Genomic DNA, 23,886 nt, shown 5'->3' with positions numbered 1-23,886 from the left:
CGCTCCGCGCCCCGCCCGCTCCGCGCCCCGCCCTCTCCGCGCCGCGCCCCTAGTTCTCTCCTGGGAGGAGCGCGCTGATGTCCGTGGACTCGGCGGCTCCAGAAGGCGAGACGGCGGGCGAGGAGAGCCGGGCGGGCGCCGCGTCTGGCCATTGGCGGAGGTCGCCGCCTCCGACCGTCAATCCCGCCGGCCTGGCCCCGCCCTGCCCGACGGCGGAGCGTCGCGGGGCGTCAGGCCGAGGGGGCTGCCGGGACAGACCCAAGATGGCCGAGCGCCTGGGTTCCGTTCCTGCTCTCGGCCCTGAGTCTCATTCATTGCTACGCTGCTGAGCGGAGCCGTGAGCCAGCCCGAGGGCTCCGGGCTCTGTCCCCGCGGGGCGGCAGGCCGCCATGGCGACCCTGGAAAAGCTGATGAAGGCCTTCGAGTCCCTCAGATCCTTCCAGCAGCAGCAGCAGCAGCAGCCTGCGCCGCCGCCTCAGCCGCCTCAGCCCCCTCAGCCGCCGCCGCAGGCGCAGCCGCCGTCTCAGCCACCCCCGCCGCCGCCGCCGCCGCCGCCGCCGCCGCTTGGCCCGGCCGCGGCCGAGGAGCCGCTGCACCGACCGTGAGTGCTGACCCGCCGCAGCTCGGCCCCAGCCCTCCTCTGCCTTCGCCAGCCTCCCGCGGAGGCACGGAGGCGGCCCCGGCCATCTGCCCTCCCAGCTGCCCAGTTTGGGGAGGAATCAGGTTTGCGTTGTGAGCAGGACTCGGCCGAGCCGAGGCCGCGTCCAGCGCCCCCTCTCCTGCTCTGAGGGGAGCAGGGCTGCGCGGGAGCTGGGCACTCCGCGAAGAGCCGGGAATTTGGAGCCCGAGTGATGCGGGGACAGTAGTGACCTCATGCCCGGGGACGTCGGACTGGAGGGCGGGGGAGCGCGCGCGGTCCAATGGGGAGCCTCTGGCGGGGCCCCCTTTAAACAGCCTGGGAGTCAGTCGGGCCTGTCTTCCAGCAGCCTCAGGGCTTTTCGTTTAGTTCGCGGGTCGCAGCAGAAGAATGAAGTGTCGGGAAGAGACCGGCTTGTCTCAGTTCAAATCGGCCTGCAGGCCCCTTAAATGAGCGGTGGTCGCCCCGTAAGTGTTAACTTAACCTAGATGGTTGTTATTAACACAGGAGACTGTGTTAATACAACACAGTACAACACATACAACGGACTTCAATACTGGAAAGAGTGGACTGAAGTTTATTGCTTGTCTGCTATTGGAAGTCAATCACGGCTTGCTGAGGGAGAGGTTAATCGCCCGGGCGAGTAATGTACATTTTACGTGCATCGCAGTCATACTGTCCAGAACCTGGATGGGTGTCTGCGGACAGTCTCCTGTCGCAGACATCCTGGTACTGTTCGGCTGCTTGTGCTAGGGAAATTTTCGAAATAGAAGAGAGACCATTTGATGTCACCTTCTTACAGAACCCGAGTACTTTTCCCTGAAGTCTTGGGTCTTCCGCAGAGGTGAGGGTGTGCCCTGCTACAGTTCAGGCCTTTCACGTGCGGGCATTTTATTTCTCATCTGGATTTGTACAAGAAGGCATTTAATGAGGACAGTTTTTGGGAAGCAGCCCCTTTAAGAAGTTCCCCTTAATGTTAAAGTGGATTCATTTTTAGTAATGTTTTCATCTTTGTTTCTGATACCATTCCTTGCTGTGTCCTGAGGTTTAATCAGGAAATGAGTATTTGGGGAGTCATTTTGGCTTATCTGTTAAAATGTAGCAGTAAAGCACTTTTTCTGTTAAAAGGTGAAAAACCTGTTTGGATACTTTGAGAAAAAAGAAAATCTTTTTTTAACGACTTGACTTTTCTTTGCAGCAAATAACTGTGACCCATTCCAGACTTAGCATAGTGCTTCTCCTTGGAGGTAGAAGTCAGAAATTCATGCATCTCGGCATCTGGTGGCTCTTGTATACGAACAGGAAGCACTAGGCAGGGCTCTGGGTGGGAAGGAAGGTCTTACTGCCATCCCTGTCTGCTGTTCCGGCACTTGGCCACTCTAAAATTATACTTTCTGTTTCTTATGCTGATTTGACAGAACCTGAATATGGTATCATCTTCAAAATATGGATGTGAAGAGGTTTCTTTCTTAAGCCAGCTTGGCAAAGTATTTAGTCTGTCATCTTTGCATAAACAATACATTAACATGATACAAATTCCTAAATTGCAGACAGGTAATTAAAATGTCTCTCTTCTGTTCCTTTCTCCTGAGTACCTCACTCTGTTCCCAGAGGCAAGCACTGTTACACTTCTTCCTTGTGTATCCTACCTGGTATAACTTGTGTATATATATGGATAGACTTTAAATTTTTTAAAAACAGAAATATTTCAGAATAGCAGCTTTGAAAGGTTCTTAGTATGCTCTGAAATCAACTACATTTGGCTTAATTATAGTTATAAAATGCATAAATATATTTTTATGTACTTGGCTCTTGAGAAAGCAAATATTCATTAATTTTGAGTAACAAACTCCCTGCCTACAAATTTGGATCTTAGCATTTCTGTTCATGTGCTTCAGCTGAAAAATCCCTTCCCCACGATAAGATCGGCCAAAAGCAATGAGAAAGGAGCTGTTCTGTCTTTATGGTTCTTGCTCTCTGTGGGACTGCAGTGGCACCAGCTGAGCCTAGGCTCCAAGGAAGGATCTGAGTGCCTACTCGGGGCTCAGTGTGTGGATGCAGGGGTTCTGCACGGTACCGGCTACAGTCAATAGAAGGCTGGCGTGCAGGGGAGTACCAGAGCTTGGCAGGGTCCTCACTGCAATTATGAGGCAGTTGGCATTGGCCTTTGGCACTTTTTCACTCTCCTTCATATTCCCTCCTAGTTTTTCCCTGACTTTAACTATTTGCTGAACATCTAATGAGTGCCAGCCAGTTCCTAAATAGGTGCAGTGCTACAGCCTTGAACAGATAAAGCTCTGCCCTCATGAAACTCACATTTTAGTGAGGGACATAGACTGTAAACAGGGTACATAAGTAAAACACATAGTATGTTAGATAGCGATAAATGGAGGAGGAATGACAGCAAAACAGGGAAGGGGTCTAGGAAATGTCAGGCTTAATAAGGTAATGACGGTTTTTAGATAGGATGTCCAGGGAAGGACCACTGAGCTGGTGGCTTTTGAGTAAAGACCAGGCCCAGGGAGCAGGTCCAGACTTCCTGAAGAGGACTGGCGAGGTGGTCGGTATGGCCTTTTGAATTCGGGAGAGGAGACTGTCAGTGGGAGCTGAGGTCCAAGAGGTAGAGAGAGTGCCTCGCCAGATCAGTAATCCCTTCCAGATGGAGTAAAGACTGTGGCATTTACTCTAAGTGAGGTGGGAAGTCATTGGAGGGTTTGGTCAGAGGAGGGGAGGATTTGAGTTCCGTTTTAAAATGAATACTGGCTGAGAACTGAGTTGGTGGAGAGTCTGGGCAGCAGCAGGAAGCCAGTTAGGAAGTTGGTGACGTGATCAGGTGAGAGATGATGGTGGTGAATTCTGTCAGGCTGTTGGCAGTGGCAAGGTGGGAAATGGCTGAATTTTGAAGGTAAAACCAACAGGACTTGTTCTTCTCTGCTGAGCATGGTTTAGCCATAGTTGGTGTTATCGTTTAGGGTTACATTCAACTGCAAATAGCAGAAAACTCTTCTGCAGTAACTTAAACAGGTAAGAGTTTATTATAAGACAAAAAGAGGTCAATGTGAGGAAGTTCCACAATGATTGGTACCCAGCTTTTTTTTTTGTACTTAACTTGTAAGTCCCTGTCCTCATTCTTTCCCATTTTTTAAGTTGAATTATTGTCTTTTTATTGTTGAATTGTGACAGTTCTTCATAATATTCTTGGTAACAGACCCTTGTCAGATACACGATTTGTGAAATGATACTCCCTCTCTTGGGTTGTCTCCTCACTTTTTTTCCCTGCACTGCATGGCTTGTGGGGTCCCAGTTCCCTGACCAGGGACAGAACCCAGGCCCCCGACGGTGAAAGAATGGAGTCCAACCACTGAACCCCCAGGGAAGTTCCCCCCAGACAGGCTTTTTAAAAAAATATTTTTAAGATGTGTTTATCTTTGGCTGTGGTGGGTCTTTGTTGCTGCATCCAGGCTTTTCTCTGGTTGCAGGGAGTGGGGACTACTCTTCCTTGCGGTGTGCGGGCTTTAGGAGTTGTGGTGCATGGGCTTAGTTGCTCTGAGGCATGTGGGATCTTCCCAAGCCAGGGATTGAACTGGTGTCCTTTGCGTTACAAGGCAGATTTTTAACCACTGGACCACCAGGGAGGGTCTTCCCCACCCCCCCATACAGTCTTGATTTCTGTTAATTTTATATCACAATTTCAAGTGACATGTGAGTCCTCCAACTTTATTCTTTTCAAGATAGTTTTGGCTACTCTGGGTCCCTTGCGTTTCCATTTAAACTGTAAGAGCAGATTGTCTGTTTCCATGAGGAAGCCAGCCGGGATTCTCTGATGGGGATTGTTTGGAATCTGTGGATCAACTCGGAGAGTATTGCTGTCTCATCAACATGAAGTCTTCTGATTCTTGAACACTGGCCCACCCTTTATGCATGTGGTCAGACAGTCAGTGTTCCAGGCTTTGCGAGCACATCTTTAGCTGCCGTTCAGCTCTGCCACTGTGGATCAGAGCAGCCAGAAGCTCCAGGGAGATGAACAAGTGTGCCTCTGTTCCAACAAGATTTTGTTAATGACGTGGAACTTTGAATTTTGTGTCTAACTTTCCCATGTCATAAAATATTATTCTTTGATGTTTTGTTTTGGTTGGTTTTTTTTTTGGTCAACCATTAAAAAATGTAAGAACACTTAGACTGTCCAGGACAGGCAGGCTCTGGTTTGCCCCCCACCCCGGATTAGATATGCTGAGACCACTTTGGGGAAGTGTTTCTTCTTCGGTTGCTTTTTCTTAACTAGTTTAAAAAATTATAAAAATTACACACATATATTGTAACAGCATCTTCAGCTAGCACAGAAGATGACAAGCAAGACTTCCTCCCTGGCTGTCCTAGCCTTATTCTCTGAAAATAACAATTAAGTTTCCTTTCTCTGACGTTTTAGTGCATGTACAAGTCTTTTCTTTTTTTTTTTGCTCACTATATTTTTTCACTTAGCAATATATCAAAGATGTTGTTTCATAGCAGTACATGTAATTCTTACTGGTTGTCTATGCAGTACTGTAGAATTTCTTTTTAAAAGAGGACTCACAGAGGTGTAAAGGCAGAGGTCTTCCCAGTGCTGTCCACATTCAGAGGCCCCACCCTATTGCCTGTGGTCCCTGCAAGGGAGCCCGCCACTCAGTAAACCACAGACAAGACTTGCCACGGATCCTTGCTGCTCAGCGTGTGGTTTCAGGGCCAGCAATTCAGTATCACTTGGGAGGGTATAAGAAGTACAGAATCTCTGCCCGACCTTAGACCTACTGAGTCAAGAGTCTGCATTTTAACAAGGTTTGTGAGCAGTTTATGTGCACATAAGGCTTGAGAAGCTCCGCTGTCGATGATCAGGTCCCATCTCTCTGATGTTATAGTATAATATAAAATATAATAATACAGTAATGCCATCTGCATTTGGGAGGGAAGACTTAACGGTGCTCACGGTGCAGCTGGAGCTGAGGTGGCGTGGTTTCTCTGTCCTCGGCCGTGGGGCGTCTGTGTGGCTGTAAGTAGGTTGTAGCACTGCCCAAGGAGCTGTGGTGGCATTAAGAGCCCCGGCTGCTGGGGCCGGGGCCTTACGTGGGGACTGGACGCGGCGACCCGGAAAGACTCCTTTCAGCCGGGCGCCTGTTGCGTGCCAGGCCCTGTTGTGGGCCCTTGGGTTACAGCGGTGACCAAGGGCTGGTGATAAATCCCATGGAGAAACACGAGACAATGTGGGGGAGTGGGGCTGTGGGGTGTGGCTTAGGGTGTGAAGCGCAGGGAGGGAGCGGGCTGCGCGGGTGTCTGAGGGAGGAGCGTGAGGAGGCGGGGAGAGGAGGGGAGGGGAGGGGAGGGGCAGCCCGGGCTCCGTGCCCCAGTCTGAGGACTCAGGATATTCCCCTGCCCAGATACACACTTGTGTTGTCAAACGAGTGATGTAATTTATGATGCTCAGCCACTGCCAGATGCTGGTGCGAAAGAAACTGGGTCACTTTGTCGTCACTGGTGGGACTTAGAAAGGGGAGAGCTACTCTGGAAAACAGTTTACAGCAGTTTCTTATAGAACTGAACTTTCGATTACTGTATGATCCGGCCGTAGCACTCCTGGGAGTTTGTCCCAGAGAAGTGAAAACGTGTGTTTACACAAATCTGTGCACAAGTGTTTGTAGCAGCTTAACTCATAGTAGCTCCAAACCAGAATCCACTTAGATGTCTTTCAACAGGTTATTGGTTAGACTCAGTTCAGTTCAGTCGCTCAGTCATGTCTGACTCTTGGCGACCCCGTGAACTGCAGCACGCCAGGCTTCCCTGTCCAGCACCGACTCCCATCACTTCATGGCAAGTAGATAGGGAAACAGTGGAAACAGTGGCTGACTTTATTTTTTTGGGTTCCAAAATCACTGCAGATGGTGATTGCAGCCATGAAATTAAAAGACATATACTCCTTGGAAGGAAAGTTATGACCAACCTAGACAGCGTATTAAAAAGCAGAGACAATACTTTGTCAATAGAGGTGCATCTAGTCAAAGCTATGGTTTTTCCAGTGGTCATATATGGATGTGAGAGTTGGACTACAAAAGCTGACCGCAGAAGAATTGGTGCTTTTGGTTAGACTTCTGAGCAGTAGAAAAAGGAACAAGCTCCTGATAACACAGGTAACAGCTAAGGTGAATCTTAAGGAGATTGTGCTAGTGAAAACAGCCAATCCCCAAAGGTGAGGATTGAGACACTTCTCAATCCTCAAACACTTCTCACTGTTTGAGAAGTGAGCGTGAAAGTTGCTCAGTCGTGTCCGACTCTTTGTGACCCCATGGACTATATAGTCCATGGAATTCTCCAGACTGGAATACTGGAGTGGGAAGCCTTTCCCTTCTCTAGGGGGTCTTCCCAACTCAGGGATCGAACCCAGGTCTCCCCCATTGCAGGCGGATTCTTTACCAGCTGAGCCACAAGGGAAGCCCTCCATACTGTCTGATTCTACTTCTGTAACGTCTTTGCAGGACACAGCTGTAGGAGCGGTGGTCGGGGGCAGGGCGGGCGGCGAGGGCGTGGGTGTGGCTCTGAAGGGCAGCTCAGGGATCCCCGTGGTGAGTGTGAGTGTGCCCTCTCGTGACTTGGTGGCAGAGACACAAAAACGAACACATCTGAGAAACTGTGTAGGGCCACGTGGATTCACACAGACGAGTAAAACCGGAAATCTGAAGGCCACTGGCACTATTCCGGAGTTCTGTTCTGGCTGTGGTTGTTTTGTAAAATGTTCCCCTTGGGGGAAACTGGGGAAACTGTACCCTGAATTTCGTTTATTTCTTATGATATAGCACATGAATCTGCAATTACCTCATTAAAAACTTTAACAATAAAGGCCACCCTGGCGGACAAGGGAGTAGGAGTGAAAGAGGCTATTGAAGTAATGGAAGCTGACTGGAAGTAATCAGATCAGCTGAGGGGCTGTTACAGACTCAAAGCCGGAGCTGGGGTGGCTGGTGCCCGGCGGGGCGGCAGTGCTGGTGGTCCCCTCAGGAGGGAGGGCTGCTGGGACTGCAGCCAGATTTTTAAGAGAAATTAAGATTATAATTTACATATCATAAAAGCCACCATTTTAAAGTGTACCGTTTAGTGGTTTTCAGTACGATCATACGGTTCTGCAACCGTCACTCCTCTCTGATTTCTGGGACGTTGCGTCACTCAAAAAGAAAGCCCCTCTCTGCAGCAGTGAGCCCCCATCCCCTCGCCTCCCCCCAGCCCCTGGCAACCCCTGATCTGCCTGTCTCTGTGGAGCTGCCTGTTCTGGATCTTTCTCATCAACGGAATCATTCACATGGGGCTTGTGTCAGATTTTGTTCACTTAGCGTAACAGATTGGACTTTGAATTGCACTTTCTTCTATAATATTCAGTTAAATCACTGGTAAGAAAGGCATTAATAGCTTGTTTCTGTGGTATAGACTGTGTAGTGGGGAACTATCAGGCCTTGCTTTCCCTAACCAAACAGGACTTTGTTTTTTGGCCACACCGCACAGCTTAAGGAATCTTATTTCCCCGACCAGGGACTGAACCCAGGCCGTTGCCATTTGTGAAAGCGCTGAATCCTAACCACTGGGAAGCCAGAGAATCCCCTCAAACAGTACTTTTATTTTAAAATTATATCTGAAACATAATTTCAAAATGACTTAGGTGTTCTATTCCTGCTTTGAGAAAAGAGGATCTTTCCAAGGAGTTCTCATCTTCTAGGAGCACTCTCACATTAGTCTAGTCCTTGGCTAAAGTTAAAGAGCCGCTGATGAGGAATCGGCAGACCTGGCCCTTTACTGCCGCACTCTGGACCTCAGTTCTGCCTCCTGTGTGGGGCGTGTAGGCGCTGACTCGGGATGTGTGTGTGGAAGGACCGGTGAGCACGAACAGAAAGACAAGTGTGAGGTGAGTGGTTGTCTTCAGTACCTGAGGTGGTCCAGGTCTTCTCTTGCACACCCTCAACCTGGAATCAAGTTTTTCATGCTTCGTCTTAAAGTAACATAATTCTAAAAATGCGAATTCAGATGAGAGGCCTTGAGTTCCTGTTTTCAGAATTATTTCTTTGATAATTAGCTTGATTGTACTGTGCTCTACTAGGGTTTCCCTGCTAGCTCAGATGGTAAGAATCTGCCTGCAATGTGGGAGACCCAAGTCTGATCCCTGAGTCGGGAAGATCCCCTGGAGAAGGGAATGGCAACCCACTCCAGTATTCTTGTCTGGAGAATCCCATGGACAGAGGACCTTGGCAGCTGCAGTCCGTGGGGTCGCAGAGTCGGACACGACTGAGTGACTTAACACTTTCACTTACTGTGATGTAGAGACCTTGATTTTCTTAGGTCTCTCCTTAACAGATGACGACCACAATGGTGTGGTCACTCAAAGTTAGAGATCCTGGAGTGTGAAGTCAAGTGAGCCTTAGGACGCATTACTACAAACAAAGCTATCAGAGGTGATGGAATTCCAGCTGAGCTATTTCAAATCCTAAAAGATGATGCTGTTAAAGTGTTGCACTCAATATGCCATCAAATTTGGAAAATTCAGCAGTGGCCACGGGATTGGAAAAGGTCAGTTTTCATTCCAATCCCAAAGAAGAGCGATGCCAAAGAATGTTCAACCTACTGTACAGTTGCACTCATTTCACGTGCTAGCAAGGTAATGCTCAAAATCCTTCAAGCTGGGCTTCAGCAGTACATAAACTGAGAACTTCAGGTGTACAAGATGGATTTAGAAAAGGCAGAGGAACCGGAGATCAATTTGCCAACATTCATTGGATCATAGAGAAAGCAAGGGAATTAAAAAAAAAAAATCTGTTTCGTTGGCTACACTAAAGCCTTTGATTGTGTGGATCACAACAAACTATGGAAAATCCTTAAAGAGATAGGAATACCAGACTACCTTACCTGCCTCCTAAGAAACCTATGTGCAGGTCAAGAAGCAAGAGTTAGACCTGGACATGGCACAATGGGCTGGTTCAAAATTGGGAAGGGAGTACGTCAAGGCTGTATATTGTTATTCTGTTTATTTAACATATGCAGAAATGCCAGGTTGGATGAATCACAAACTGGAATCAAGATTGCCAGAAGAAACACCGACAACCTCAGATATGCAGATTGAGAACCACCCTAAGGGCTTCCCTGGTGACTCAGCTGGTTAAGAATCTGCCTGCAATGTGGGAAACCTGGGTTCCATCCCTGGGTTGGGAAGATCCCCTGGAGAAGGGAAAGGCTACCAACTGCAGTATTCTGGCCTGGAGAATTCCATGGACTATACAGTCCATGGGGTCATAAAGAGTCGGACACAACTAAGTGACTTTCACTCAGCACCGTAATGGCAGAAGGGGAAGAGGAACTAAAGAGCCTTGTGATGAAGGTGAAAGAGGAGAGTGAAAAAGTACGTGTAAAACTCAAGATTCAGAAAACAGATCATGGCATCTGGTCCCATCACTTCTTGGCAAATAGATGGGGAAACAATGGAAACACTGACAGACTTTATTTTCTTGGACTCTAAAATCACTGCAGATGGTGGCTGCAGCCACAAAATTAAAAGATGCTTGCTCCTTGAAAGAAAAGCTATGAAAAACCTGGACAGTGTGTTAAAAAGCAGAGACATTACTTTGCCGACAAAGGTCCGTCTAGTCAAAGCTATGGTTTTTCTAGTAGTTGTACAGATGTGAGAGCTGGACCATAAGGCTGAGGGCGGAAGAATTGATGCGTTTGAACTGTGGTGTTGGAGAAGACTCTTGAGAGTCCCTTGGACTGCAAGGAGATCAAACAGTCAATCCTAAAGGAAATCAGTCCTGAATATTCATTGGAAGGATTGATGCTGAAGCTGAAGCTCCAATAGTTTGGTCACCTGATGTGAAGAACTGACTCATTGGAAAAGACCCTGATGCTGGGAGGGATTGAGGGCAGGAGGAGAAGGGGACGACAGAGGATGAGATGGTTGGATGGCATCACCGACTCAGTGGACATGAGTTTGAGCAAACTCCAGGAGGTCATAAAGGACAGAGAAGTCTGGCGTGCTGCAGTCCACGGGGTCGTAAAGAGTCAGATGTAATGTAGTGACTGAACGACAGCCACCACCTTACGGATGTCTGTTTATGTACAGGTTGCCTCATTACGTAGTTAGAGGGGGTGGCAGTGGTTTGTTTTGATTTTGAAGGTGGAGTTTATATGATTGAAAAGTCAGGACAGTTCTTACCCTGTTTTTCCAGCTCTCACCTCGTTCATCCAGTTCCTGCCGAGATCAGGGCGGTTCCATTTCACTTTAATTTCCATACTTACACCTTATGTAGAAGCAGTCAGTTTGGCATATTAGTTCAACAACCTAATTAAATCTCACGGGGGAATGAAATCGTTGTAGTTTCGCCAGGTTGTTCACTGCACAGAATAAGATGGGTGGGCACCAGGGAGGTATCTCCAGGGGCCAGAGTGCCCCGCAGGTTCCAGCGCTGACCTGGGAGAATTGGCTGAGGCCAGGCTGCCCTGGGCCGGGTTAGCTGCCTGGTGTTTGCACTGTGGGGGAGTGTTCATTACTTTTGCAGCTGTGTTGCTGCCCTGACATCCTTCAGGGGATGGTATTGGATGGATTTTTTTTTTTTCCAGTTTTCTGATATTTTTGGCTAACATCTCTATGTCGGGGTGTCTGAGGATAAAGTCTGATCCTCAGACTTTACCCACTTTAAAATGTGGTATTCTTCAATGTGATGAAAGAGGAGATTTTGTCAGATAATTATTTAGGTCATGTTCAGGTAGTTTGTTTTTATGCTCCTCACCCAAAATAGGCGCGTGCGTGCCTGCTCAGTTGTGTCTGGCTCTTTGTGACCCCATGGACTGTAGCCCACCAGGCTCCTCTGTCCATGGAGTTACCTAGGCGAGAGTACTGGAGTGGTTGCCATTTCCTCCTCCAGGGCATCTTCTCTCCCCAGGGATCAAACCACACCTCTTGCTTCTCCTGCATTAACAGGCAGATTCTTTACCACTAGTGCCACCTAGGGGCCTCGGGCACAGCACATGTGGGTCTTAAGGCAGTCAGGCAGCAGGTCAGAGAGCTGTACCATTTTTTGTTGCCTGTATTTTTGTGGCTGAGTCCACGTATGAGGAGAGAGACACAGTTCTTTTCAAAGCTCATATTTGTGTTGATCGCTTTTCTGCCATGACCATCATAAGTAGTGAGGTGCACTGACTTTAGTGTTTGTCAGCTTTTTCTGATTGCCATCCCCCCAGGAGTTATTTCAAACCCCAGGGTAAGAGGCTGCCCACAGTGGGGCCACTGCCTATAGAGCTGGGAGACCCTTTTGTGTGAATGTATCTCATTTAAGGCCTTTGGTGGGTTTTCACTTTGGAAGGGAGCCATACAGAAGAGAGTTAGTTTGCTTCCTAACTTGTTGGGAGAGGTCAGTGTTCTTTAATTTTCTTAATGACTTAAGGTCTTCAACTAGGTGATTGAGACTTTAATGTGGTGGCTGAAAGCAGAGAGCATTTAAACTCTCACAGCACTTTCTTTTTCACACTGAGCTGTGATACACACACACACACACACACACACACACACACACACACACACACACACACACACACACACACACACACACACACACACACACACACACACACACACACACACACACACATGGTTGCTGTTGTTTACTCCCTCGGTCACGTCTGACTCATTGCAACCCCATGGACTGCAGCACCCCAGTCCTCCCTGGCCTTCACCATCTCCCAGAGTTTGTTTGCTCAAACTCATGTCCATTGAGTCAATGACGCCATCCAACCATCTCATCCTCTGTTACCCTCTTCTCCTCCTGCCTTCAGTCTTTCTCAGCATCACAGTCTTTTCTTAAGTCAGCTCTTCACATCATGTGGCCAAAGTATTGGAGCTTCAGCATCAGTTCAGTTCAGTTGCTCAGTTGTGTCCCACTCTTTGCGACCCCATGGGCTGCAGCACGCCAGGCTTCCCTGTCCATCACCAAATCCCAGTTTACTCAAACCCATGTCTGTTGAGTTGGTGATGCCATCCAAACGTCTTATCCTCCGTCATCCCCTTCTCCTCCTGCCCTCAATCTTTCCCAATCTTTCCTGAGTCTCTCCCATCAGGAGGCTTCCATAAGCCTCTTATCCTTCTCCATCAGAGGGCAGACAGAATGAAAACCACAATCACAGAAAACTAACCAATGTGATCACATGGACCACATCCTTGTCTAACTCAATGAAACTATGAGTCATGCCGTGTAGGGCCACCCGAGACAGATGGGTCATGGTGGAGAGTTCTGATAAAACGTAGTCCACTGGAGAAGGGAATCGCAAACCACTTCAGTGTTCTTGCCTTGAGAACCCATGAACAGTATGAAAAGGCAGCTTTAGCATCAGTCCTTCCAATGAATATTCAGAGTTGACTTCCTTTAGGATTGACTGGTTCGATCTACTTGCATGCAGTCCAAGGGACTCTCAAGAGTCTTCTCCAGCACCACAGTTCAAAAGCATGAGTTCTTTGGCCCTCATCCTTCTTTATGGTCCAGCTTTCACATCCATACATGACCACTGGAAAAACCATAGCCTTGACTAGATGGACCTTTGTTGGTAAAGTAATGTCTCTGCTTTTTAATATGTTGTCTAGGTTGGTCATAGCTTTTCTTCCAAGGAGCAAGCATCTTTTAATTTTGTGGCTGCAGTCACCATCTGCCTTGATTTTGGAGCCCAAGAAAATAAAGTCTGTCACTGTTTCCATTTTTTCCCCATCTATTTGCCGTGAAATGATGGGACCGGATGCCATGATGTTAGTTTTTTGAAAGTTGAGTTTTAAGCCAGCTTTTCACTCTCCCGTTTCACCTTCATCATGAGGCTCTTTAGTTCCTCTTCACTTTCTGCAATTAGGTTGGTGTCATCTGCATATCTGAGGTTATTTATATTTTTCCTGGCAATCTTGATTGCAGTTTGTGCTTCATCCAGCCTGATATTTCACATGATGTACTCTGCATAGAAGTTGAATAAGCAGGGTGACAGTATATGGTCTTGACGTACTCCTCTCCCAATTTTGAACCCGGCTCACTCATCAGTACCTTTTTTAGTGTACTCTCCTCCCCTGCCAGGCCCCTGTAAATTTCAGATCAGTTGACATTCCCTTAAAGGCAAAGACTGTGGCATAAGTTGAATCGTCCCTCTGTACCTTGAAGCGGATGCATTGAGACTCATCCTTGTGTGTGTCCGTCGTTTGCTGCTTTCACTGCCAAGCAGCGCTCCATCACTCCGCTGCGGTTGTCTGCCCATCCACTGGGACACGGGTTTCCATCCCAGCGCTTCTGAAGTGAGTGACTCGGGAGGGCAGGAGGTGAGGGGCCTCTGCCTCCTGTGGTCACTCGGGACCCAGGCTCCTTCCATCCTGTCACTCTGTAGCCTTCTTGTTGTCTTTGCCTGTATGTTCAAAAACTGGGTGTTAGAAGTGTCTGTTCCAGTTGGGGGAAGCCAAAAGGAGGGGGTGGTGCCCTGGGCAAGCCACAAGGCAGAAGCTCCACCTGCTACGTGTGTTTCTGTTTCATCGGCGAGAAGAGAGTCACTCATCTGTGCCTGGCTGCAGGGAAGCTGGGCTGTGGGACTTCTCAGCAGAAAGCGTGTGTCTGAGAAGGGAAGCAGGGCACTTTGGTGGTGGCGTGTGTCTGAGAAGGGAAGCACGGCGCTTTGGTGGTGGCTAACAGCCCACAGCACAGCTCATCAGTGACTCCTTTAGGAAGGAGACCAGTGCAGGACATGGTCACCCATCCATGTGGTGAGAGGCTGGCTGGCTGGTCACTGGGAGCCCCTCTCCGCACACCATGGACTTGGCCTGTTCAGGCCTGACTTTCCGCTTTGCATACTCTTCCTTGTCCATGTTCTTCCCTGGCCATGTCTGAAGTGCCTTTTGAGGGTGTGTCTTTCTTGGTTTGCACAATTGGAACAGTCTGTTCCTTCACATGTACTCTTTTGGAGCCTGAGGTTGCATTAGGGATTAAACGGAGGTGTTGGTCAGTTAGTATTTTACTTTCTTTGGTGCTCTTTGTAGAATTCCCTCAAAAACGTAGTAGTCTTCTGGTCTGTGTTTCCAGTTAGTACCATGTCCTGGTAGCTGTCAGACACGGATCCTTGTTTGGATGTGGTCATCAAGCCTGATTTATTTTTTGCTTCCTCTTTGGATCATCCCTGTCTTCTGTATTTCTCCAGTGCATACCTCAGAGACCTCTGAAGTCATAGGTTTGGGTGAGAAACAAGCAGCTTTTATCTCATCTTCTTGAGCAGTCTGTTTGTCTCCATTTTAAAATTTAGGCTGAAAAGTCTTACTAGGAGGCTTTTGAGAAAGGCTCTGGGCAGGGTACTTGTTTGTAGCCATTCGGGGATATAGGAGCAATTAGCCATTGTGTTAATACATTTTCTCATAGTTAATCGTGTGAGGCCTGTGGGGCTGACTCGTCAGGCCACGTGGTTTTGCGAGGGGCCGCTGTGTAGAGGAGGCATTTCACGTTGACTTGAGCTGAAGCTGCCTCTGTCCGCGCGATCCTGGGCGGGCCCTGTCAGCGCCGCAGCCTCTCTTCTCTACAGCAGAGAAGGCAGGCGTGTTAGCGACGCCCCCTGAGTTTTCTCTGGAGCCCGGCCCTATAGGGGACCCCGGGTTCGGCCCGCGCTCGCCTCTCTGACCTCAGAGCACCCTGCCCCGGCACGGGCTGCCTGGCTTTACTGCTTGGAGTCAAGAAGCTCTGTTGAATGAATGAGTGAATGCATGCCACATAGAAACTGATGGAGCGGACAACACTAACTGCCTTTACTCTTTTTTTATTCCCCCTTTAGAAAGAAAGAACTCTCAGCCACCAAGAAAGACCGTGTGAATCATTGTCTGACAATATGTGAAAACATAGTGGCACAGTCTCTCAGGTAACTGCACTTTGAACTTTCTAGTGAAAATAAAACACTTCTGTGTTTTCATTCTTAACGGGCTAGAATGTTCTTTGTTGCCCCAGTTGTTTTGAAACCTTGACGGGACCCCTCCCCTTTCTGGCCGTGGATACGGAGGATTTCCAGACACTGTACTGAGTAATACTTCCTTCTTGTAACCTTACACTGTGTTGTTGTAACCATTAGGATAACCGAACACTCTGCTTGTATCTTACTTATTGCGGTAGTAGGAACAGGAGCGCGCCCAATTGCCGGGGTCTCTTTCTTCGGCCTCTGCCCTGTCCGCCCTGTGGGAGTGCTCCCTGCTCATAGCAGGTTTGGGACGGTGGGGTCATGGGCGTTGACCGGAGGCCCACCTCCCTGGCGTGGTCGTTCCTCTGGGGTGAGCAGGGAGCACCTTCTTGTATCTCTTCTTTGCTGATTCTCCTCATCCTCCTTGCTTTTGGCTGTCTGTCTGAGTACTGTTCCTCATATCTGTGGGTGGTAGATATTTAAGCCTGTCTCTGAATGAGTGAGTAGGAAACAGATGTGCTTATGGCTTCTGAACTCCGTCACTCAGATGGGACGTGTGAAGTACTCCTCTTGGAGTGAGTGCTCTCTCTCGGAGTAAATCATCCATGTTACTCTCCTGTTGGGAAGGGCTCTCTGTAATCTACTAGAAAAACCTCTAAGAATAATCACCGTGGTTCTTGTACTGACAGAAATTTGGTGATTCATTTATTTTCAGTGGCACCTTGCCACTTGTATTTTATACCTTCAAAGTGATTTCATACAGAATATTTCATTTTAGTTGAACTCAATGCCATTTGGAAAGACAGTGTATGATTATTGTTTTTATCTATAATTTGTACAAATACTGTGGGAAGAAATGAAGTGACAGGTGAAAATACGTGCTGAAAATAAAAATACAAAAATTCTAAGTTAGTGTGCTATTATAGACAACAGTACTAAGTAAAAGTAGGGGAAAAGGTTTGAATTCTGCCTCCACTCTGTATAAGCCAGCTGGCTTCAGATCTCGGAGTCGCCGTGGCCTGTCTTTCATGTGTAAACGCAGTGTCCCGGGCTCTTAGGCGCCACACCCGTGAGACGCTGTTGAGAGCTGCGTGAAAGTGCGTGTCAGCTCCTGCGAGGCAGAAATCGTCCGCTGGTGGTGCACGCTGTCCCGCACACGCCGTTACTCTTGTGGGGACGCCTGGCAGACCCCTGGGGCCTGCCGCTGCCGTAGCACAGCTGCGCTCATCTGACTTCCAGCATCTGGGTCCCAGGAAGCAACACCTCACATGGAAACCTTATGGACCCAGAAAATAGACCTTTTCCATTCTGAGTGCTTCATGCTTTATGTTTAGTTTGTTTCTTGATAATTCCCAATGGAATTGATGGAATGTTGGCTTAGATTCACACGTGTGTGTGGGTGTGTGTGTGTGAGTGAGTGTGTGTTCAATTGCTCAGTCATGTTTGACTCTCTGCAACTCCATGGACTGCAGCCCACCAGGCTCCTCTTATCCATGTAGTTTTTCAGGCAGGAATACTGGAGCAGATGCCATTTCCCTCCTCCAGTGGATGTTTCCCACCTAGGGATTGAACCTGCATCTCTTGTGTCTTCTGCACTGGCAGGCAGAGTCTTTACCACTAGCACCACCTGGGAAGTACGTTGAGAAATGTTAAGACTGGCTTGTGGCTCAGTTTGCCATTGTAAATCATGGTAATAGCTGTTAATAGTTCCTACATTCGTGTCTGTTCTGTTTTTTGTTTTTTTTTTTTTGTCTGTTCTGTTTTTATGGAGTAATGCTAATGGTCTTTACGCTGCTTGTTCTATGTAGGATCATATTAGTGGGATACTTTTTGGACCCAGAGAGGTTGTCTTTGGTTGCATCAGATCAAAGAACCTGTTTGTTTTAAGATGCTCTCGATACTTTTCAGAAATTTTGGATTGTAGAGCTGTGAATCTTTTATATACATATAATGTTTTAGGAAGTCTTAATGGCTGGTATTTCCTGTGATCTCTCCTTTAATGTAATTGATCTCTGGTATGTTCTTTAGCTTCTGTAAGATGCTGATCTTATCTCTTAGGGGTTATTTCAGGCAGCTTCTCGGGTCCTTGAGGTGCGTTGTGACTCAGCCTACTTGAGCTCTCAGTTTGGTGGTCTGTCCTGCTGCTTCCCAGATACGCACGAACATCAGAATCACCTGGAAAATTTGTTAGAAATACAGGAACGAAGATGACCTCACTGTCCTCTTTCCCCAGCACTCTTATGTTTTCTGTCCAGTGGAGGGTGAGGATTCATTTTTAAGTAGTTTCCTTTTGGGAGGACCTTGACACCTTCGTCTAAGCAACTGTACTTGATAAGGTGACTGGGTAAAAATAGGTGTACAGGAGTCTATAGATTTTCCCATACATTAGCATAAATTTGCTAGAAAATATAATGCTTCAAGAACCAGCTCATCATAGCACCAACGCATAATATTTCAAGGAATTGACAAGAGATGTGCAGAAACTGTGGAAGGACTGTATGGCTTCCCTGAAAGGGACAGGTGACTACTGCCCTTTCAACGTGGGAGCAGTTCCTTATCATAAAGTTAAACTTTCTCTAAATTAATTCATAAATTTAAAATGAGCTTGATCAGAATTCTAGTAGAGATATTTTTTAACTTGTTCATCTGCAAGAATAAATACATCAGTGTTAACAAAATCTGAAACCATCAGTAATTGGTGAGACCTGGTGTTCATGACGTTAAAATAGCTGTTAGACATTAAAGAAGGTCCAGAATAGGAAGTGGGAAAGTGTATGTGTGTATGTGCAGATATGAATTTACAATAAAGGTAACATCTTGTATTAGTGTGGAAATGATGGATTATTGAACCAACTGACTATTTAGGGGAATATTCTTCATATTGCAGGCAAACATAAATGCCAGATTAATTACCTAAAATAAGAGAGTGAAATAATTACTATAAAAAGAACATTTAGTCTGTGGAATGCTTACAATATAAAGGAAAACGGTGTTTTTTCTAGAATATAGTTCAGTATGTCAAAATCTACTTTAAACTGAAACTTAAATGCAACTTGGGGAAAGTATTGATGGCATATGTATCAAAGGTTTAATAGCTTCTGTAGAGAGAAATTGTAAATCATTAAGAAAAAGGCTGTCTTTCTAATAGGAAAACAGGCAAAACTATGAATGGGCAGTTTGGAAAAGAAGAAATGTAACTGAGCCAGCAAATGTAATAGCTAACACTTACTTCATGCTTCCTGTGGAAAAACGTTCAGATTTACTAGTAATCACTAGAATGAGATAAAACAAAAATCAGAACATTTCTTTTTTACCTGTTAAATTTGCAGACATTAAAAAATACTCAGGGTTTTGTCAGAGATGTTACAACTTTTTTAAAAGGCAACTTGGGGGATTTCACTGGTGGTCCAGGGTCTAAGACTTTGTGCTGCTGATGCAGGGGGCCCAGGTTCGATTCCAGGGAACTAGATCCTATGTGCCACAATTAAGACCTGGCACAGCCAAATAAGTAAATGTTAAAAAAAATAAAAGGCAGTTTGGCCTGTTTGATTTAGGCATTTCGCTTCAGGAGTTTATCCTTAGGAAAGTCCAGTGATGTTGGTGCAGTGCTAGTCATCCTATTAAAAAATGAAAAATAATCTTCATGACTTACCTGCAGGGGAACTGAAAAACTTCATACATTTATGGAAAGGAATATTAGTTAACTTTATTAAAGATGATTTATAGATAGGTGACTAGGTGATATAATAATAATATAAAAATTAAATTAAAAAATTTTGAAGGATTTTTGCTTCTGACTAAGATGGTTAGATAGCATCACCGACTCAATGGACATGAGTTTGAGCAAACTCTGAGAGAGAGTGGAGGACAGGGGAGCCTGGCGTGCTGCAGTCTGTGGGGTCACAAAGAGTCGGACACGTCTGAGCGACTGAACAACAATGACTCGTTCATCGTATCCCACAGAGTGAGCACATCTCCTCACTTCCTGGTTCGCCTTCAGTAGCCCAAGGCCACCCTGGGGGCGCTCCTCCCAGCTCCAACCTTGTGGGCCCCGCCAGGCTCTGGGGTCACAAAGACACGACTGAGTGACTTTCACTTGATGGTAATATCAGGTTCCATCTGTTCAGGGCCAACATGGTGAACCTCTTTCCATTGTCTTACTGTTAACCTATGTGAATCTTTATATTTAAAATGTATTTCTTGTAGGCAGCAAATAATGGGTGTTGCTTCTCATTTGATCTGAGAAATCTTTTACATTTCATGTCATTGTTGACATAAGTAGGTTCATTTTTTATTATTTGGCTTCAGTGGGTCTCAGCTGCAGCGCCCAGGCTCTTCACTGTGGCACTCGGGCTTAGCTGTCCTGCAGCACGTGGGAGCCTAGCTTCCTGACCAGGGATTGAACCCATGTCCCCTGCATTAGACGGCGGATTCTCAATCACCGGACAACCAGAAAAGTCCCTAAACTAGGTTTGAATCTGCCACTGTACTGCCACTTCCCTGTTTGGCCCATATGTTCTTTATTTGCCCTTGTCCCTGTTTCTGCCTTCTGGGTTAAATATTGTTTGGGTCAGCGTCAGTTATTTTTCTCACTGTTGGTCATGTTTTCCTGCTTCTTGGCATTCCTGACCATTTCTGATTAGATGCCAGACCTTATAACTTCTATCTTGTTGGGTGCTACACACTTGAATTCCGACGTTCTTGAAGTTAGCCCTGGAATGCAACTATGTTACTCTGAAGAACTAGGACTGTCCAGGGTTCTGCCTGTAGGCAGGGTCAGAACAGCATCTCATCTAGGGCTGAAGTTAGTCAGCCCGGTTGTGAAGGCAGACGCATCTGAGCAGCCGACCCAAGGCGCCAGAAGGACAAGGCTCCCCGTCTGGCTGGTGAGAGCAGGAGCTCTTCCCGCACTTGGAGTTTCAGCACCTGCTCCCTCCAGCCCCTTCAGGTGACTCTGCCTGCCGCCCCGGGCCACTGTCTGCAGCAACACTCAGCTGAGACCCGAGGGCCCCGCGGGTCTCCGGGTCTCTCTGTGCAGCTTGCCCCTCTGGCCTTCCCCCACGGGCCCAGCCACCCTGCCTCCTGAGGCCATCAGCTCTGTCTCCCATCTCAGCAACCATGGACTCGCCCGGGCTTCCCCTCCTCACGTCCTCACTGGGAAATCCCCTCTAGGCAGCCATCTGGGGAAATCCTGAGGCTCATCACATTAGCTTTCCATTTTCCAGAGATGCCTAATACCTGATGCCTTGAAAATCACGGTTATGTGCATGTTACCCTTTATCAACTGCTTTAGGCAGGAAGGCGAACCCTGTCCTTGTCACTTATCTTGCTGTTCAGTCACTAAGTCATGTCTGACTCTTTGTGACCCCATGGACTGCAGCACGCCAGGCTCCCCTGTCCCCTGATTTACTTATTGGAGAGTTTCTTAAAAGCATGGTTAGAAGTAGTATATAAATCTACTTTTTTTCTTTTTAAAAATCGAGATAGGATGGGTGCATGACACTGTGAGTCTGGTTTGATTCGCATGTATGATGCTCTGCGGCAGCCCAGTGTCAGCCCGCACCTTTATCGTGTCATTGTCGTTCCTTTCTGTGTGTTGAGAGCAGTAAAGAGCTAGTCTCTTAGCAACCTTGGCGTTTAAAATGCAGTATTGCCGACTGCAGTCCCTGAGCTGTGCGTCAGCCGCAGGTCATCTACTAGTTACGAGGAAGCTTGCTTTTTCAGCTGTGAGTTTTATGGAATCTTTATACAAGTATTTGTGTCTCCCTCTTTCTCTCTTTTTTAAAGGCTTGTTTAGTTATTTATCTTTGGCTCTGCTGGGTCTTCCTTCCTTCTCCGGCTTTCTCTAGTTGAGCAGGCGGGGGCTGCTCTGGTTTCGGGCTTCTCTCGTTGCGGTGCTCGGGCTCAGTATTGTGGTTGGGCTTAGCTGTCCCCGTGACATGTGGGAGCCTCCCAGTCTTTCCAGACCAGGGGGCGAACCCGCGTCCCCTGCTTTGGCAGGCAGATTTTTAACCACTGGACCACCAAGGAAGCCCCCAAATAAAATATTTCTGATGAAAATTTTGTGTCTGAATTCAGATGTGCTGTAAAAAGATTGTTCTATAGCACACTAGTTTCTTCATGTTGATTACATGTTGAAATAATATTTTTGGTATATTGGGCTAAATGAAATATGTTATTAAAATGAATTTTACCAGTGTATGTAACATCCTTTTTCTGTTCCAGAATCCCATGCAGGATACCAGAAACTTAACTGTGTTTCATCGTCATGTCTTCTCTTGGCTGTGACAGTCTCTCTTCTTTTTTCACTTAGAAATTCTCCAGAATTTCAGAAACTTCTGGGCATCGCTATGGAACTTTTTCTGCTGTGCAGTGACGACGCGGAGTCAGATGTCAGGATGGTGGCTGACGAATGCCTCAACAAAGTCATAAAAGTAAGAACCCTTTGGACGGTGTTCTCTGAGACACAGTCACCGTGGCTAAGAGAAGAAACCGTATGCTTTTGTTTTGAGTAGCAAAGTCCTTTAGGTCGTCTGTACGTTTTTAATCTAATAGTGTGTGGTTTGGAGGCACTCCGGTGTCTGCCAGGGTACTGGCTGTACCTGCCCAGTCAGAGGGCGTGGGCTTCCCCTCATGCCTGCGCAGGGCCTCTGTCAAGGATGGGCGCTGATGGTGGCCACTGGGGGCTTTTGGACCGAGTGGCACCCTGCTGAGAAACCGCGAGGCCCTGCGACGGCCAGGGGACGGGCAGTGGGGTCCACCCCTGATGTCTTCGTCCCCCAAGTCCTCGGTCAGGCAGGACTGTTCACAGGGAAGGACGTGCCTTCTCTGGTCGCTTGGCTGGAGTTCTGGCTGGAGTTGGTGTGACGTGACTGGAGATAGAAGTTCCCAGAAAAGGTTGGTGAAGGCAGAAAGCCAGCGCCACCTCGGTGGGAGCTGAGGTGAGGAGCGTGGGGGACGCCTGTCCTCTGCTCAGGCCTTCCCGGTGCAGAGTCTGTACCGAGGTCCCCGAGCTTTAATCCACTTTTCCCTTTTCCTGTTTTCTGCTGCCACTGAAGATGAAGTTCTTCTTCGTAATTCTTACTGCGTTGGAAAACTGCCCTTGTTTTTCTCATTCTGCCCTTCTCCTCGTTTGTGTCCCCAGCCATCCTGGGGGCTCCGCTGACAGTGTGCTCCTGCCTTCAGACGACGTACAGTCTCAGACGGGGAGCGTGTTTGTATGGGACTGACTGAAGGCACGGTGCAAGCTCTGAGTTCTGGGCGATGTTGGCAGCTCATCACTGCAGTCTGGAGGCGGAGGTGCTTCCTGTCCAGGGAGGCAGAGAAGGCCTCCCGGAGGTGGTGGCTGTTCGGCGAATGAGAAGATTTAGGACCTTCTCTTCTTTTGGCTCGCTGTGCAGCATGTGGGATCTTGGTTTCCCCAACCAGGGATCGAACCCGTGTCCCACTGCAATGAAGCAAGGAGTGCTCTAGGGACGTCCTGTAGGACCTTCTTAACCCTTGCAGACTCACAGAGGAGGGGACTCTGCCAGAGAACGGGAGATGTTGAGGATCAGTTCAAGGGGTTTGCACTTTATTTGGAGGAGAATGAAGAAAGGGAAGAGCTCTCCAAAATTTGTAACCTGGTAGTCCGAGCAGCCTGGTGGTGCCTTGTAGCCTGCCTTGGACAGGAGACAGACGGTGTGCCCGGAATCCATGAGGAAGGCCAAGTGTCCAGGGAGGAGGGGGCCCTGAGCCGGCGGGGTGCTGGGTGCGAGTGAGGAGCAGGGGCTGGGCTGTCACGGGCTGGGCCTGGCGGCTGTGTGTCCGCCCTGGTGTGGGGGAGGGCCGGGAGCAGGGAGGCTCCGGTGGCACGTTAGCATCGCCTGGGACCCTGAGTGCCCGTTCACTGCTGTTTTCACGGCTTTGAAGTTTGCTTTTCTCTTGTAATAAAGTACGTTTGACGTTAGTTTATAAAACATTCATAAAGTGAAACAAAACTTGGATATGCCTTCTAGTTTTACTGGCCAAGCAGTGTTTTACTATATACTTGTCTGTTTTGATGTGCTCATTTAAGGGATTGTAGTCCAAAGTGGAACAGTAGAATTAGAATTTTAAAATACCCAAGGCATTATTCAGAATGTGACCCTGTTTTGATTTTCAAGCTCGCTGAGCCTCCGTGGGTTTTGCTAAGACCAGCTTGGTTTATAGAGGTCATGTGCTTACATCACAGGAAAGGAGGAGGGCTTTTTTGTGGAGGCTTGGTTATATCTCCCCTCTCTTCTTCAGGCTTCCTTACATCTTTCCTCTCTTGTGGACAAGCC

General features: G+C 47.7%; 1 protein-coding gene across 4 annotated transcripts in view; it reads left to right on the top strand.

Annotated features, from left to right (window-relative positions):
* The first annotated feature begins 237 nt into the window (after positions 1–237).
* HTT (huntingtin) overlaps positions 238–23,886 on the top strand; it is a 122,800-nt gene continuing 99,151 nt past the window's right edge. For 3 of the 4 annotated variants that reach the window (XM_043448496.1, XM_043448497.1, XM_043448495.1), the window contains exons 1-3: positions 238–601; positions 15,467–15,550; positions 21,897–22,017. In XM_043448496.1, the coding sequence (XP_043304431.1) occupies positions 390–601; positions 15,467–15,550; positions 21,897–22,017 (417 nt within the window). In that variant the 5' untranslated portion in view covers positions 238–389. Of the gene's footprint in view, positions 602–1,407; positions 1,482–15,466; positions 15,551–21,896; positions 22,018–23,886 lie in introns of those variants that run through there. The other variant, XM_043448499.1, reaches the window with a different exon arrangement.

Source organism: Cervus canadensis, chromosome 26 (genome assembly GCF_019320065.1).
Source record: "Cervus canadensis isolate Bull #8, Minnesota chromosome 26, ASM1932006v1, whole genome shotgun sequence".
In the NCBI taxonomy this organism is placed as follows: domain Eukaryota; kingdom Metazoa; phylum Chordata; class Mammalia; order Artiodactyla; family Cervidae; genus Cervus; species Cervus canadensis.
This window is presented reverse-complemented; position numbering and strand designations above follow the sequence as displayed.